The sequence below is a fragment of the Podarcis erhardii genome, assembly GCF_964252035.2.
Source record: "Podarcis erhardii genome assembly, chromosome: 2".
Taxonomy (NCBI): Eukaryota; Metazoa; Chordata; class Lepidosauria; order Squamata; family Lacertidae; genus Podarcis; species Podarcis erhardii.
In genome coordinates this window covers 122,274,786-122,290,345 of record NC_138498.1, presented here as the reverse complement: position 1 = coordinate 122,290,345, position 15,560 = coordinate 122,274,786, and the positions used below count along the sequence as shown (strand labels likewise).

At 45.9% G+C, this 15,560-nt stretch overlaps 1 protein-coding gene across 1 annotated transcript; it reads right to left on the bottom strand.

Annotated features, from left to right (window-relative positions):
* Nucleotides 1–1,041: 1,041 nt before the first annotated feature.
* LOC309336339 (vomeronasal type-2 receptor 26-like) lies at nt 1,042–7,645 on the bottom strand (the record flags this gene model as incomplete). Its single annotated transcript, XM_081851961.1, has 6 exons — nt 1,042–1,952; nt 2,245–2,371; nt 3,651–3,878; nt 5,211–6,014; nt 6,510–6,792; nt 7,443–7,645. 6 exons carry the CDS (start codon nt 7,643–7,645, stop codon nt 1,042–1,044), a joined length of 2,556 nt encoding a protein of 851 aa, XP_081708087.1.
* Between the last annotated feature and the right edge of the window lie 7,915 nt (nt 7,646–15,560).

Below are 15,560 nucleotides of genomic sequence, written 5' to 3'. Positions count from 1 at the left end.
GGGCCTTCTAGGTGGTGGCGCCTTCCCTGTGGAAGGTGTTTTGTGTTTTTAATATTTGGTTGGAAGCCGTCAAGAGTGGCTGGGGAAACCCAGTCAGATGGTTGGGGTATAAATAATAAATTATTATTATATTATTATTATTTTTTAAAAGTGGGGGCAGAGAGAGTGTGAAAGAAAGAAGAGGATTGCCCAGTGCAACTGGCACTGGGAGGTTTCTGCTGTGTTTTAAATGCTGTGGCATTTCAGGAGTGACTTTGGTTTGGATGCTTGGAAACTAGCCACGAGTGTGTGCGAGAGTGAAATGAGGCGGGGAGAATTGGCAGGGGTTGGGCTGGGGAGTGTTGAGAGAGCGACAGGGCCTCCCTGATTATCTCCCCCACCCCTCCTTTTTCCTTTTGCCCATGGCCAGGCTGAACATCTGATAAGAGGTGAATTAGGAGGGGAGTTGAGAGACAGATCAATAGCTGCTGCCAGTGGGAGTATCTTGTGATTCACATGTTAAGAGGCTTGAGAATTGTTGGCTGCTTCTTTCTTTCAGTGCAACAGCCCCCCCCCCCCAATGTTAGACCCAAATCGGTGAGCCTGCCCTGTACAGAAACAACCGTAGCCAAGAAGGAAAGACCAGCAGCTGCCAATGGCCAGTTTGATGGATGACAAGGCAATAAACCAGCACTTCTAAAACATGAAGTACAAAAGGTCTGTGACTAGTGGTGAGTTATTATGCATTGATTTTTATTGTTGCCAACATTCTTATTCAGACAGGCCTACTCAGGTGTTTATAAAGCTTGTAAGAGTTTTAATTTGTCTTAGTTTATTCTATTGTGGTTTTGGCATTTGTTAAATAAAAGGATAATTTTATTGCTTTATCCTTTTGGAAACTGCTTTGAGGTTTTTTTCCCTACAACGAAGTGGAGCGTATATTTTATGAAAATAAATAAATAAATAAATGGGATTTACCATGTGTGAAGCTACATTTAAATGAAAAGTACTGCAGTTCCATTACTGCTGCACTGAAGTTCAGCTATAAAATAATATTTTAAGTCAGGTGCTGTCTTTAGCTTTTGTCGTGAGATTCCCCTTTGTATTCAGATCAGGCCTCAATATGATTATGTAGCACTTGGGAAGAAAGATGCAGCCCAGAAGCCCAGCACTGGAGGCCAAGATAGAGAAGACCTGCACAGCTACCATATACTTCCCCTTGGTGCTCAAGTAGGTGGGCACAAAGGACACCCAAACACTGCAGAAGACCAGCATGCTGAAGGTGATCAGCTTGGCTTCATTGAAGGCCCCAGGCAGCTTCCTGGCTAGGAAAGCCACTGTGAAGCAGATGGCAGCCAGGAAGCCCATGTAGCCCAGGGCACCATAAAACATGGCAACAGACCCTTCGTTGCATTGCATGATGATCTCTCCAGGCTGAGACTGCATGTCAGACTCCGGGAAAGGGGGAGACATGCCCAGCCAGATGGTGCAGATGACAACTTGAACACCAGAACAGGAAATGACAATGGAGTTGGCCAGACTCTTCCCCAGCCATCTCCTCACCTTGTTCCCGGGTTTTGTGGCCATGAAGGCCAGCACCACAGTAATGGTTTTAGCCAATACAGAAGACACAGCAACTGAGAAGATGGTGCTGAAGGCCGTTTGTTGGAGAAGGCAGGTTAATTTACTTGGCCACCCAATGAAGAGGAAGGAGGACAAAAAGGAGAGCAAGAGAGAGACGAGGAGGATGTAGGAGAGGTCCCGATTGTTGGCTTTGACAATAGGAGTTTCCAGGAATTTAATGAAGATTCCTATCACAAAGACTGTGGTTACAGACAATAAGAGTGCCATGGAAGTCAAGAGGACCCCCAAAGTATCTTCATAGCCTAGGAAGCTGATAATTTTGGGGACACATTGATCTTGGTCCTTGCTCGGATGCTCATCTTCTGGACATTTGTTGCAATGCTCTGCATCTGCAATGAGCAAGAGAGATCACTGTCATGGTATCTCTGTTGCATCTATAATATTGATCTAGACATTGCTTGGAACATCATTCTGGGTGGCAGCTTAGACCCAAAGCATAGAATTTCCCAAATAATGCAAATGAGACTCCAAGGTGCGCATTGGGATTTCACCCTCCCTGTGTTTACTTCTACGGAAGATCCACCTTTTGGATCAGACTCCTATGGCTGGTGGGACATGCCACCAACTGTCATGTCATGCATTGGTTTTCATGCCCACCTCCTCCCCCAGGATCATCCTTACCTTCCCGAGTGGAGAAGGTCCCTTCCGCACATGGTGCACAAGCATAGCAGCACAATGACTTTCCTTCCTGAATCACCTTGACGTATCCTGGGTGACAGCTTTTGGTGCACTGTGACTGTGGCAAGGTCTAACCATCAAGAGAAGGAAAAGGCTTAGAAGTGTAGCAATAAGCTCTAGAAGTGGTTTCTTAGGTTTGCCCGTCTTGTTCTCAGAATGGCCAGTAGTCTTTCAGAAGCTGCATTCATCAGTTTTCCATGTTTCCTTAGTGAATAAATTTTCTAAACTGATTTCTGCCTCTTGTCATATCTTATTAATTACTTAGTGTTGCCATAGGTCTGGGATTCCCAGACATGTCCTCGTTTTGGGGGCCGATGTGCATTTTACATGAAATGTGCATGTCTGGGGTTTTATAAGACATTATTATTATTATTATTATTATTATTATTATTATTATTATTTGCACATGCTTGGGAGGGCGATGTGCTCTGGAAATCAAAGTGCAGTATCAGAGCGAGGTTGTTGCCGTGAAGATCAGGTAAGAGCTGGGGTCATGATTCTGCTCAGACTGGCATCAACTTGGGCTTGGGTTCAGCCTTGGGCAGTTTGGGCTTCGGTTTGGGCTGCTCTGCATGGCTCAGCCACTGCCACCCCAAGCCAGGACAAGAGGTGTGTGGTCGTGGCAGTGGCTGTCCTCCCCCCCATCACAATATGGTAACCCTAAATGACCTCTCTTTTACTACCCAACAAATTACTAGAGTGCATGGTTTTCCTTTCACCCATTTCAACTTGCCCTCATTTCCTTTTCTTTATGAAGTGTTTATATACCACCATTTAACAACAGATCAGGACATTGTCTAGAAACATAAAAACACTTATCCAACTATAAAGATGTGCACATGGTATATTCTCAAGACTAAATGTACATATCTATAAACACATATACATGTCCTTTTATTTATGTCTTATATTCAAATGGCTTCCTATTTTACTGATATATGTATACAGTGGTGCCCCGCAAGATGAATGCCTCGCAAGACAGAAAACTCACTAGACGAAAGAGTTTTCCGTTTTGGAGGTGCTTCGCAAAGCGAATTTCCCTATGGGCTTGCTTTGCAAGACGAAAATGTCTTGCGAGTTCCTGCGTTTTTTCCCCCTCTCCCCCCCTTTTTCTAAGCCGCTAAGCCTCTAAAAGCCTCTAAAAGCCGCTAAGCCGCTAATAGTGCTAATCCGCTAAGCTGTCAATGGGCTTGCTTCGCAAGACGAAAAAAATGCAAGACGAAGAGACTCGCGGAACGGATTCTTTTCGTCTTGCGAGGCACCACTGTATGCTTAAAAACATTGCAATGTGTGAGAGGTCTTACATAGGAATCAATACTGATAAATTTTCCACCCATGGCTTTCCACACCTGGGTAAATCCCTTGAGCTGCACAATGGCATCCCTGTCAATGCGGAACCAAGTTTCTCGGGATGGCTGACGCTCTAGACTCCCAATTTTCACTGAAGCCACTGAAGCGTTGGGCCACACGATCCAGGTCAAAATATCAAGGCTGGCTGCAAGTTCCCCACCTTTGTTCAAATACACGCCATCCATGGAAGTATTGTAACACTCAAAGTTGCTTAGAAAAGGGTGGAACTAAAATGGCACACAGAGAAAATGAAGGTTATTTCAGTGCTGCCCATTTGGGGATAAATTTTCCTTCTTAATCCAGGCAACACAGAGAACAGAGTAACCACAGCACAGGCAGGATTCCTTCACATCAGGAGTTCAATCTGGGGGCAGGAAATGGACCCCCTGAGACTTTGCTTGGCTGGGGAGATACCTATGTCATTGTCCTGGAGCTTGAGGAACAGTAGACTCAAAGATGCCAAAGTGATGGTGCTTTTTGCTTTGTGAAGATTTTTTTCTTGGAAAGCAATTTGACGTCTAATGTCATTTTAAATGTGTTGTGGAAAGAGGAGTTATTGATCCTTACATTCCCATCTTGCTCAGCAGAAGGTGAAGACAATTTATATACAGTTAAAGCTTTATATTCAGCAATGTGAATTCCCTTATTCATTCCTTTAAAAACAAACTTTGCCTCAGAACTAAAAAGATATATATATTTAAAAATCTGATAGGCTATGAGAAGGTATTGGGTATAGACGTAGAGATGTGGAAAAATTCTGATGGAACTTAAGTTCTGAGGCTCCCTGTGAAGTTCTCTCATTTTTTCTAATCTTCCTCCAGGAAAGAGAATTGATACATAACCCCATTAGAGAAGAAAAACAAAATAAAAAAATTCCTTCCAGTAGCACCTTAAAGACCAACTGAGTTAGTTCTAGGTATGAGCTTTCTATATAGTGAGAAGGTGGGGAGGGGTATTACAAGGAATTTTTTTATTTTGTTTTGACCATGGCAGACCAACACGGCTACCTATCTGTAACTGGACCCATTAGAGAAGGTTCTAGTAGCCTCATTCCCAGCACTGCTCAGGAATTCTAAATATCAGTGCAGTTTTGAAAGCCTCGGCCCACTATATTGATTCAGAATGACACCTAATTACATTTGAATATACACACACAGAAGAGGAGGAGGAGGAGGAGGAGTTTGGATTTGATATCACTACCCTAAGGAGTCTCAAAGCGGCTAACATTCTCCTTTCCCTTCCTCCCCCACAACAAACACTCTGTGAGGTGAGTGGGGCTGAGAGACTTCAAAGAAGTGTGACAAGCCCAAGGTCACCCAGCAGCTGCATGTGGAGGAGCGGAGACGCGAACCCGGTTCCCCAGATTACAAGTCTACCGCTCTTCACCACTACACCACATTGACTCACCACAAAACCTGCTCCCGGAGTTCAAGATCTAGGGGTCTCGATTCGGATCCAGGGTTTGTGTTCCCTTGGAAAAAGGCACTGTGGAGACTGGTATCTTCATGCAAATAATATGTATATTTCAGTGGAGCTATCAGTGGTGAAGAAAGGAATACCTGCCATGGCTGTAGCCTCTGAAGCCTCCGCCCGTCTCCTCCACCCATCATTGCCACCTGCTTGGATCTGGAAGAGTAAGCAGCATTTAAGGCGTGTGCCACAGCATACGCACTGCTATAGATGTTGTAGTTGTCTGGAGAAAGACTCTGCACAAGGATATCTAGGGGCAATTCCCCCTTTTGTTCACATCTGAGACGTTCTTTCACAGAAAACAAGTGCTTTGAAATGAAACAATCAAATATTGTCCGCCAGTAAGGAAGTAACCGACTGAAGTCAAAATTGTCATGTTTTAGGGCAATCTCTGTCTGAATTAAGAAGGAAAAGAAACAGTGGCGGTGCTGGAAACGTAATCTCCAGTTAGAGAACGTTGGGGTGATGTCCCACAAAGCTGTTGTGATCCAGACTTTCCCCTCAGTGGACTGTAGCCACAATGTGAGTATCTGATTTATGAAGAATATTCCGCTGAAGAAAGAACGAGTCTCTGCATAGTGAACAAATACATTGACTTGTCTCCATGTGAGAAATGAATCAACCTGAATTTTCACTTCATACCGAGTCATTTCTGGGATTCTGTATGAGAGGGCAGCACAAATCCCATTCGAGGTGAGCATAGGGGTCAAGGACCTCATGAACCTTTCTCCATTGTCATTCTCTGGAGCAAAGAGACCGATCCATGTCCATCTGAAATGCAGGAGCAATTTGACGATACCTGTGTATTGGTGGTCATCTTTGGGGAGCATCCGGTAGAAAAAAGGGAACTGAGTTTTATCACTGATGTCATGGGAGACAAAACCATAACTAACCTGGAAGGGAATGGAAGAGAAAAGTGTCTTGCTTGGCTTCCATTGAATTCCTTTGTATGCACGTCTCATCCCCATATCACAGAATTTCCATATCAAATATATATATATATATAGAGAGAGAGAGAGAGAGAAATTGTTCCAGTCACAATCCTAACCAGGTCTGCTAAGAAGCAAGACATAGAATTTCTTGGGAATTAGCCCCAAGTAAGTTGGATTCAGTTGCAGGCTTGGGCTACATTTGGTGACCAAACCCTAGTCATACTAACATTATGTCAATAGACTCTCTATTGTATTCATTCTGTGTGAACTGGAGTGAAATTCAACACCCTGTAACCTAGAAGGATTTAGAAAGAGAGAAGGCTGTTGAAAGGACAAATAAAGCTCGAGACTGACAGTAACTTTGTCCCCCAGACAGAGAAAAAGGCCATTCAAAGCAAAATGAAAGCCAAACACATTTTAAAGCAAAGTGCAATTAGACTGCTCCCCATTTCACACCTGTGGGATTTTGTAGATGCCCAACATGTTCGAAATATGGAGAGAGATTTCAGAGTCTGCACCATCTAAAACAGCCAGCAGGTTATTCTGCCTTCCACACCTGTAGTTTGGAATACTTGCATAGAGCAGCTCTACCACGGCGTCGTATGTGATTCTTGCATTGTAATAGTTCTCAAAGATATTGTAGCCCAGGGTGATGTTGGGTAAGAGCCTGGGATTCTGGTTGATCTCGTGGATGGCGAGCAGGAAGGCCAGCTTGTGGAGTAGATCTATGTCTTTACTTCTGCAAGATATCATATATTCTGTATCATCACCCTCAATTTAACAACACATGTAACTTTCCTCACTCTGCAACATGAAGGGAATTTTCAAGCAATACAAATTTAGTTTTAGGGTGATACTCATGTTCAGTCATAAACAGGTTTTTAATAGCCAACCCACATCGAAATGTTGGGACAATCCTTGCCTCAAAGGCAAGGCAATTGTGTCTCTCCAGTAATGTAGTGTCTGTCATGACAGTAACAGCCATGCCACCTTCTAGGATTGTACAACCTTACAAGAAAGACTTTTCATACTATGTCATGATACAATAATAAAATTGAAAATGCAACTTAAAACCAATAAACAGCAAGGCAAAAGGAAATAAGGCATTGATCCAGGGGATTTGGAGGCATACATCAGGGTCCAAACTTATGGGTCAGGTAAAAGCTCTAATCTATTATCACAGTATGCTATTCAAAATAAGATGGTGAAAATAGCTGGAGGGTTCACATTGCTCCCTTCCAGAATCACATTGCAAAACAGAGACATATGAAGAGACTGGGATTTAGCAGGGATCAATGCAAGGAAATACCCACATCTCTTTTAATGAGGTTTAAAGCATTAGATTTATGGTTTCCTACCATTAAACTTATCCCTGCATAATTTACTTACTGTCTTATGTGGATAAAAGGAACCTGGGAGAAAGAGCCTGGCCGGGATGCTCCACTTAGTGTGGGGATAATCCCACCGATGAGATGGTCTCCTGCTCTATAATAGTCCCAGGGATCATATCTATCTCTCACTAAATTCAAGGGACATTTTCCCTTCAGCTGCCCATAGACGTTGTAGAGCAGTAGTAGTATTATGATGGGCATGCCTGAGGCTGTCACTCATTTCCCTCTTGCCTGTTTGCTTCAAAAAAGCCAAAACTGAACAAAGCTGCCTGCTATCAATGATTTTTCTAATACAGATGAAGTCCCACCAGGGCCTCTCATTCAAAGAGGATGATATCACACTGACAGCATCCCTGCTATTTTGAAACCCCCAACCCAAGATCTCAGTGGAGGGCAACATATTTATACCTCGTCCTTTTTCAGGCTTGATGCAAGAAAGTGCATCTTGTTGCTCCCAAATCTGGCAGTTTCTGCTAATGGTCTCAGATGTGATATTCAGGGAAGTCCCGTGAGCTTTGGCAGAATTAGAGAACTAAATCACCATGATTTACACAACGATAAGGGGAAGAATTGCCTCTCCAATGGATCACAAACTCTCTCTGTGGCTCCTTGCACAGGTGCTTGGGTGGAGCAAAACTTGTTTACAAAAACTCAACAATGATCCAACAAAACAAGGTTGGGGTTAGAAAAAGCGGGCTGCATTATAGTGGAGAAAAATCTACCATCCACAAAGACCTCCTGTGAAAGGTTTTGGGAAAACAGAAGATACATGTTATCTTGACTATGCTACCACTCAGTGGATTTGTAACTGGCTGACTGACCGAACCCAAAGGGTGCTCATCAATGGTTCCTCTTCATCCTGGAGAAGAGTGACTAGTGGGGTGCCACAGGGTTCTGTCTTGGGCCCGGTCTTATTCAACATCTTTATCAACGACTTGGATGATGGACTCAAGGGCATCCTGATCAAATTTGCAGATGACACCAAACTGGGAGGGGTGGCTAACACCCCAGAGGACAGGATCACACTTCAAAACGACCATGACAGATTAGAGAACTGGGCCAAAACAAACAAGATGAATTTTAACAGGGAGAAATGTAAAGTATTGCACTTGGGCAAAAAAAAAATGAGAGGCACAAATACAAGATGGGTGACACCTGGCTTGAGAGCAGTACATGTGAAAAGGATCTAGGAGTCTTGGCTGACCACAAACTTGACATGAGCCAACAGTGTGACGCGGCAGCTAAAAAAGCCAATGCAATTCTGGGCTGCATCAATAGGAGTATAGCATCTAGATCAAGGGAAGTAATAGTGCCACTGTATTCTGCTCTGGTCAGACCTCACCTGGAGTACTGTGTCCACTGACAAACTGAAACGTGTCCAGAGGAAGGCAACCAAAATGGTCAAAGGCCTGGAAACGATGCCTTATGAGGAACGGCTAAGGGAGCTGGGCATGTTTAGCCTGGAGAAGAGGAGGTTAAGGGGTGATATGATAGCCATGTTTAAATATATAAAAGGATGTCACATAGAGGAGGGAGAAAGGTTGTTTTCTGCTGCTCCAGAGAAGCGGACACGGAGCAATGGATCCAAACTACAAGAAAGAAGATTCCACCTAAACATTAGGAAGAACTTCCTGACAGTAAGAGCTGTTCGACAGTGGAATTTGCTGCCAAGGAGTGTGGTGGAGTCTCCTTCTTTGGAGGTCTTTAAGCAGAGGCTTGACAACCATATGTCAGGAGTGCTCTGATGGTGTTTCCTGCTTGGCAGGGGGTTGGACTCGATGGCCCTTGTGGTCTCTTTCAACTCTATGATTCTATGATTCTATGTTAAGATTACAAAAACAAACAAACATGAAATCAGCACACCAATATTGGCACTTTATCGTTTGCTTGAATGAGAAGTAACTATTAGTCTCATGGTCAAGATACCCAATCTCAAGGGACACTGATTCTTTGAGACCAAGCTGGTTTTGGCTCCCACAATATCTGTTGACATAGGGTAGGGCCCCTCAGTGTTGAGGCGGATGTAGGAGTGTGGAGCTGAGGGTGGCTCAGTTTCAGTGGCCGGTTCCTCCAGAGCAGGAGACAAGAGGAGCCGTCGGCATTAAAGCTGCTGGGCTCCATCCTTGGTCTCCTCCTGAGGAAACGGCTTTGCACCTGTGTGACATCACACCTGTTTGATGCGTGATGGTCCCCCTCAATCTTGGATACAAGGTTTACCATACCTATTAGCCAATCACGCAATCCCACTACCCTTCTGAGAAATACCTCTCCCCACCCTCTCACTATACAGTGGTGCCTCGCAAGACGAAATTAATCTGTTCCGTGAGGCTCTTCGTATAGCGGTTTTTTCGTCTTGCGAAGCAAGCCCATTGACAGCTTAGCGGATTAGCGCTATTAGCAGTTTAGCGGCTTTTAGCGGATCAGCTGATAAGTGGCTTAGGGCTTAGGAAAAGGGGGGGGGAGGGGAAAAACCCGCAGGAACTCGCAAGACATTTCGTCTTGCGAAGCAAGCCCATAGGGAAATTCGTTTTGCGAAGCGCCTCCATAACGGAAAACCCTTTCGTCTAGCGGGTTTTCCGTCTTGCGAGGCGTTCGTCTTGCGGGGCACCACTGTATATATTTTTTTAAAATAATATTTATTAAAGTTTTAAAAAATTACAGAAAGAAAAAGTAAAAATACCACATTAAACAAAAACAAAACAACACATCACAATATATATATATATATATATAAAACAGAAAAGTCAGACCCATTAAACAAAAACAAAAACGCAGGAAAAAAAATACATCAGATCTCCTCATTACTAATCTTTCATTAGCTTATTTCCTTGACCTCCTCACACCTCCCTTTTTTGTATTCTAGGTCAATTATCCATTTCAGCAAATCCTTTCCCTCTTTTAAAATTTTTGTCCTGTGAATTGTCTTAATATAATGTAACTTTACTTTTCCTCCTTTCACCAATTAACAGTCAGTTATTCCCAAATCCTTTAAATCCTTCCTGCTAAAATCATTTAATATTATTCCAACATCCTTCTAACAGATATTAATTTTACAATGTTTCTGTAAATAATCTTTAAATTTCCTCCAATCTTCCACCACTGACTCTTCTCCCTGGTCTCGGATTCTGCCAGTCATTTCCACCAGTTCCATATAGTCCATCATCTTCATCTGCCATTCTTCCAGAGTGGGTAAATCTTGTGTCTTCCAATACTTTGCAATAAGTATTCTTGCTGCTGTTGTAGCATACATAAAGAAAGTTCTGTCCTTCTTTGGCACCAATTGGCTGACCATGCCCAGGAGAAAGGCCTCTGGTTTCTTCCCACCCTCTCACTATAAAAGGGTCTGGTGATTTCTGTTTCAGAGTATCTGAAGAAGTGTGCATGCACCCAACAGCTCACACCCAGAACACACTTAATTGGTCTCTAAGGTGCTACTGGACAATTTTTTATTTTTGGAAGGTTTCTTTTAAAGACTTTTTTAGGGGGGGGAAATTAGGGACTTGATTCTTTTAAAGATTTTTTGGGGCGGAAGTGTTTTTTAATCCTTTTCAAGATTTTTAAAATTTATTTCAACAATTTATGAATGACTTAGAGATGCAGGTGGCGCTGTGGGTTAAACCACAGAGCCTAGGACTTGCCAATCAGAAGGTCGGCGGTTCGAATCCCCGCGACGGGGTGAGCTCCTGTTGCTCGGTCCATGCTCCTGCCCACCTAGCCGTTTGCAAGCACGTCAAAGTGCAAGTAGATAAATAGATACCACTCTGGCGGGAAGGTAAACGGCGTTTCCGTGCACTGCTCTGGTTTGCCAGAAGCGGCTTAGTCATGCTGGCCACATGACCCGGAAGCTGTACGCCGGCTCCCTCGGCCAAGAAAGCGAGATTAGTGCCGCAACCCCAGAGTCGGCCATGACTGGACCTAATGATCAGGGGTCCCTTTTACCTTTATGAATGACTTGGATGAACAAATTGAGATGATACTAATCCAATTTGCAGATGAATACAAACTAGGAAGGGTAACTAATGCTGCCAAAGGTGGACAGAATTAGGATTTAGGATGATCAAATGAGATTGGAAAACCAAGCCCAAATAAAAAATAATCATTTCAATAGGGACAAGTCTGCTTACTTTAAACGGTCAAACGGCATTGCAGTCTAGCCACAGCCCCACGTCAGTGATCCAGTGGCTGGCTGTGGAGGACTGCAAGTCTGCCTGTGGATTGGCCAATGGCAAGCAAGCCTGGATCCGGGGATTCCCTAAGGGACAGGCCCAACCAGCCAATGCACATCACTTGGGTCTGTCCAAGGGGAATAAATTGAGGCCAGCCCAGCGCACCTTGGTTTCCCCCTCTACAATTCCTTTTTCATCTGCTTTTTCTTTCGTTTTTTAAATAATATTTTTATTAATTTATCAACAGAAATAGGAAAAACAAAATAAAAAAATTCCTTCCAGTAGCACCTTAAAGACCAACTAAGTTAGTTCTTGGTATGAGCTTTCGTGTGCATGCACACTTCTTCAGATACACACTTCTGAAGAAGTGTGCATGCACACGAAAGCTCATACCTAGAACTAACTTAGTTGGTCTTTAAGGTGCTACTGGAAGGAATTTTTTTATTTTGTTTTGAGCAAAAACAAAGCCAACAATAACAAATACAATAACAACCACAAACAAAGAAAATTATACATAAAACAATATTAAATCCATAAAATGGGATTCTCCGAATCCCGTGACTCCCCCTACCCCGGTTCACTAAATTCCTTTTCATCTGCATATCATTTCTACTCCAAATTATTTTTTTACCTCAGATTTCCTGTACAATTTCTAAAAGTGTTCTTAAAATCCTGCCAATGTATCAATCGGTTTACAATACTCTTACAAATACATACGATAATAAACATTTCCCATTCTTTTTAAAATTTCTTGTCATCTTGATTTCTGAGCTTTCCAGTTAGTTTCGCCATTTCAGCATAGTCTATTCATTTGGTTTGCCAATCTTCTTTGGTTGGTGTTATGTAGTGAAGTTTCACCCTGGGCCAACAGGGGGATACTGTATATAGTTTTCACTCAGGTCTGTCGATAGTTTTCCCTCAGGTCCGCGTCAGTTATTTTAGGCGGGAACTCTGGGCTGTTGTTGTTACAATGTTGACAGCCGGCTGCCTATAAAAGCAGGCCGGCTGAGCTGTTTGCAGTCAGTTCTATTCCAGCTTACGAAATAAAGAGCTACTTGGAGAAATCGCTGTGTCGTCGGCTATGTCAACCCACAACTTAACACTGGCGACGAAGGTGGGATGGATGGACATCAGAGCACAGCCAGATGCGGCCAGCCTCTGAACTGAGCTGAATCACAGAGCGAAATCACTGAGCGAAATCACTGGACAGAACCAATTCAGAGCTGACTGTTCTGGCTAGAGCACTGTGTTCCATCCATCGCCCTTCACGCCGGCATCGGAATCATGGCTTCACTTGTGCCTCTACCGCCGTTTGCGCCAGCCTCTGAATCATGGGATTCCTACCTCGCTCGGTTCGACTGCTACCTCCAAGCCAACGAGCTGACAGCAGTATCAAAGGATCGTAAGCGGGGCCTATTCCTCAGCCTCTGTGGGCCTGAGGTGTTTGAGACGGCCCGAGCATTGGTTGCGCCCGAAGCAGTCCAGGCAACACCATGGGACACGATCCAAGAGAAGCTCCGCAACCACTACGCACCAAAGCCGTCCAAGATTGCTGCCCGCCATGCGTTCTACCACCGGAACCAGGCAGAGGGGGAGTCAATCAACAACTACACCACCGCCCTGCGACAGGCTGCAATGCACTGTGAGTTCCGAGACTTAGACGATGCCCTGATGGATCGAATCGTCTGCGGGGTCCGGGACATCCATCTGCAACGGCGTCTCCTCGCCAAGCCAGACCTCACGCTGCAGAAAGCCATTGAGGAGGCTGTGGCCTCAGAAGCTGCTGAACGCTCCGCCCAGGAGATCCGCAAGTGCAGCAGCCCACGTCTTGCTAGGGAGCCAGTTCCGGTGCATCATGAAGAGGCCAGCAGTGATGAGGCATCCTCCAGTGAAGGCGATGGCGTGCACCAGACAAAGCGGGAGCACAGGAAGTTCCAACAGAAGTCCAAGGGCCAACCGGAATGTGCCGGCTGCGGAGGCAACCATTCCCGTGCCAAGTGTCGATTCAGAGACGCCATCTGTAGGAAGTGTTCCAGAAGGGGCCACATCGCTAAGGTCTGCCGATCGGCTCCGTCTGACACCCCCCCTTCATCGACTCACAAGTCCAAGCCTTCACTCCAGTCTGCCAAGGAAAGTTGTTTCGCTCTCACCAACTGCCGCTGCCCGTCTGGAACCACGATTGGCCAAACCGACTCGCCTACGCGACGCAAGCTGAACGTCACGGTGCTCATTGAAGGAGCTCCATGTGACATGGAGATCGACACCGGGTCTGCCCTGTCCATCGTGTCGTGGAGCACCATCAAAAGACTGGTACCCAGAGTGTCCAAAAGGCAACTCGACTCTCACCGCGTACACCTGAGAGACTACCAGGGAAATGACATTCCCGTGGTAGGCGTTGGCCGGTTCCGGATCGCCTTCAAGGATTTTTCGGGCCTGCTCCGGTTGGTGGTGGTCGAAGGTCAGCGGCCAAGCCTCCTAGGGCTAGACTGGTTTGATGCCCTCGGCCTGGAAGTCACCGGCATCAACTGCATCTCTAACGCAGAGACTGAGGGTCTGGTCAAAGACTTTGCCGAGGTTTTTGACGGCACCTTGGGGCAATATACAGGTACGCCCATCTCCTTTAGCCTTGATCCACAAGTCGCCCCCATCAAGCTAAAGCCACGCCGGGTTCCCTTTGCTCTCAAGGCTAAGGTGGACGAACAACTGGACAAACTGATCGCCCAAGGAGTTTTGGAGCCGGTTGACCACGCCAAGTGGGAAACCCCCATCGTCACGCCTGTCAAGCCAGATGGGTCGGTGAGAATCTGCGCTGACTACAAGTGCACGATCAACAAGGCACTTCAGCAGCACGCTTATCCGGTTCCTGTTGTCCAGCACCTGCTGCATTCCCTGGGTGAGGGTAAGGTCTTCGCTAAGCTGGACCTTGCCCAAGCCTATCAACAACTGCCAGTCGATGATGCCACTGCTGAAGCTCAGACGATCGTCACCCACCGGGGGGCATTCCGTTGCCGCCGGTTGCAGTTCGGGGTGAGTGTGGCTCCTGGCATTTTCCAAAGCCTTATGGAGCGTCTCCTGCAAGGGCTTCCGGGCGTGGTACCATATTTTGATGACGTCTTGGTGTCTGCAGACTCACACCAGCAGCTGTTCGAGCGCCTCCGTGCCGTGCTGACCAGGTTCCAAGAGGCCGGGCTCAAGGTAAAGAGGGAGAAGTGCCAGATCGCCGTTCCACAGGTAGAGTTCCTGGGCTATCTTATCGATGCCTCCGGCCTTCACCCGACCACATCCAAGATCCGCGCTATCCAGCAGGCCCCCACCCCAAAGAACAAGACGGAGTTGCAGGCATTCCTGGGGCTGCTGAACTTTTATAACATGTTCCTGCCCCACAAAGCCACAGTGGCTGAGCCTCTTCACCGACTCCTTAGTACAAAGACGCCTTGGGCCTGGGGTCATCGGGAGACGGCGGCCTTCAACGCGGTTAAGGCTCTCCTTTCATCAGACAGTGTGCTGGTACAGTACAGTGAATCCAGGCCGCTGGTCCTTGCCTGCGACGCCTCACCTTTTGGCATCGGTGCTGTCCTTAGTCACCGTTTTCCAGATGGAAGAGAAGCACCACTCGCCTACTTTTCCAGGACACTATCTCTGACGGAACGGAATTACAGCCAGCTCGACAAGGAGGCATTGGCACTTGTGGCTGGAGTGAAGAGGTTCCATGAATACCTCTATGGCAGGACTTTTGACCTCATCACTGACCACAAGCCACTCCTGGGCCTCCTCGCCGGTGATCGTCCAACTCCACCGGTCCTCTCGCCACGCATGCTGCGATGGACTGTTTTCCTGGCTGCCTACCACTACCGGCTCATCCATCGCCTGGGGAAATCGATGGGCCATGCCGACGCCCTCAGCCGTTGCCCTCTTCCAGCATTTGTGGAAGACCCGGCTCCAGCTTCATC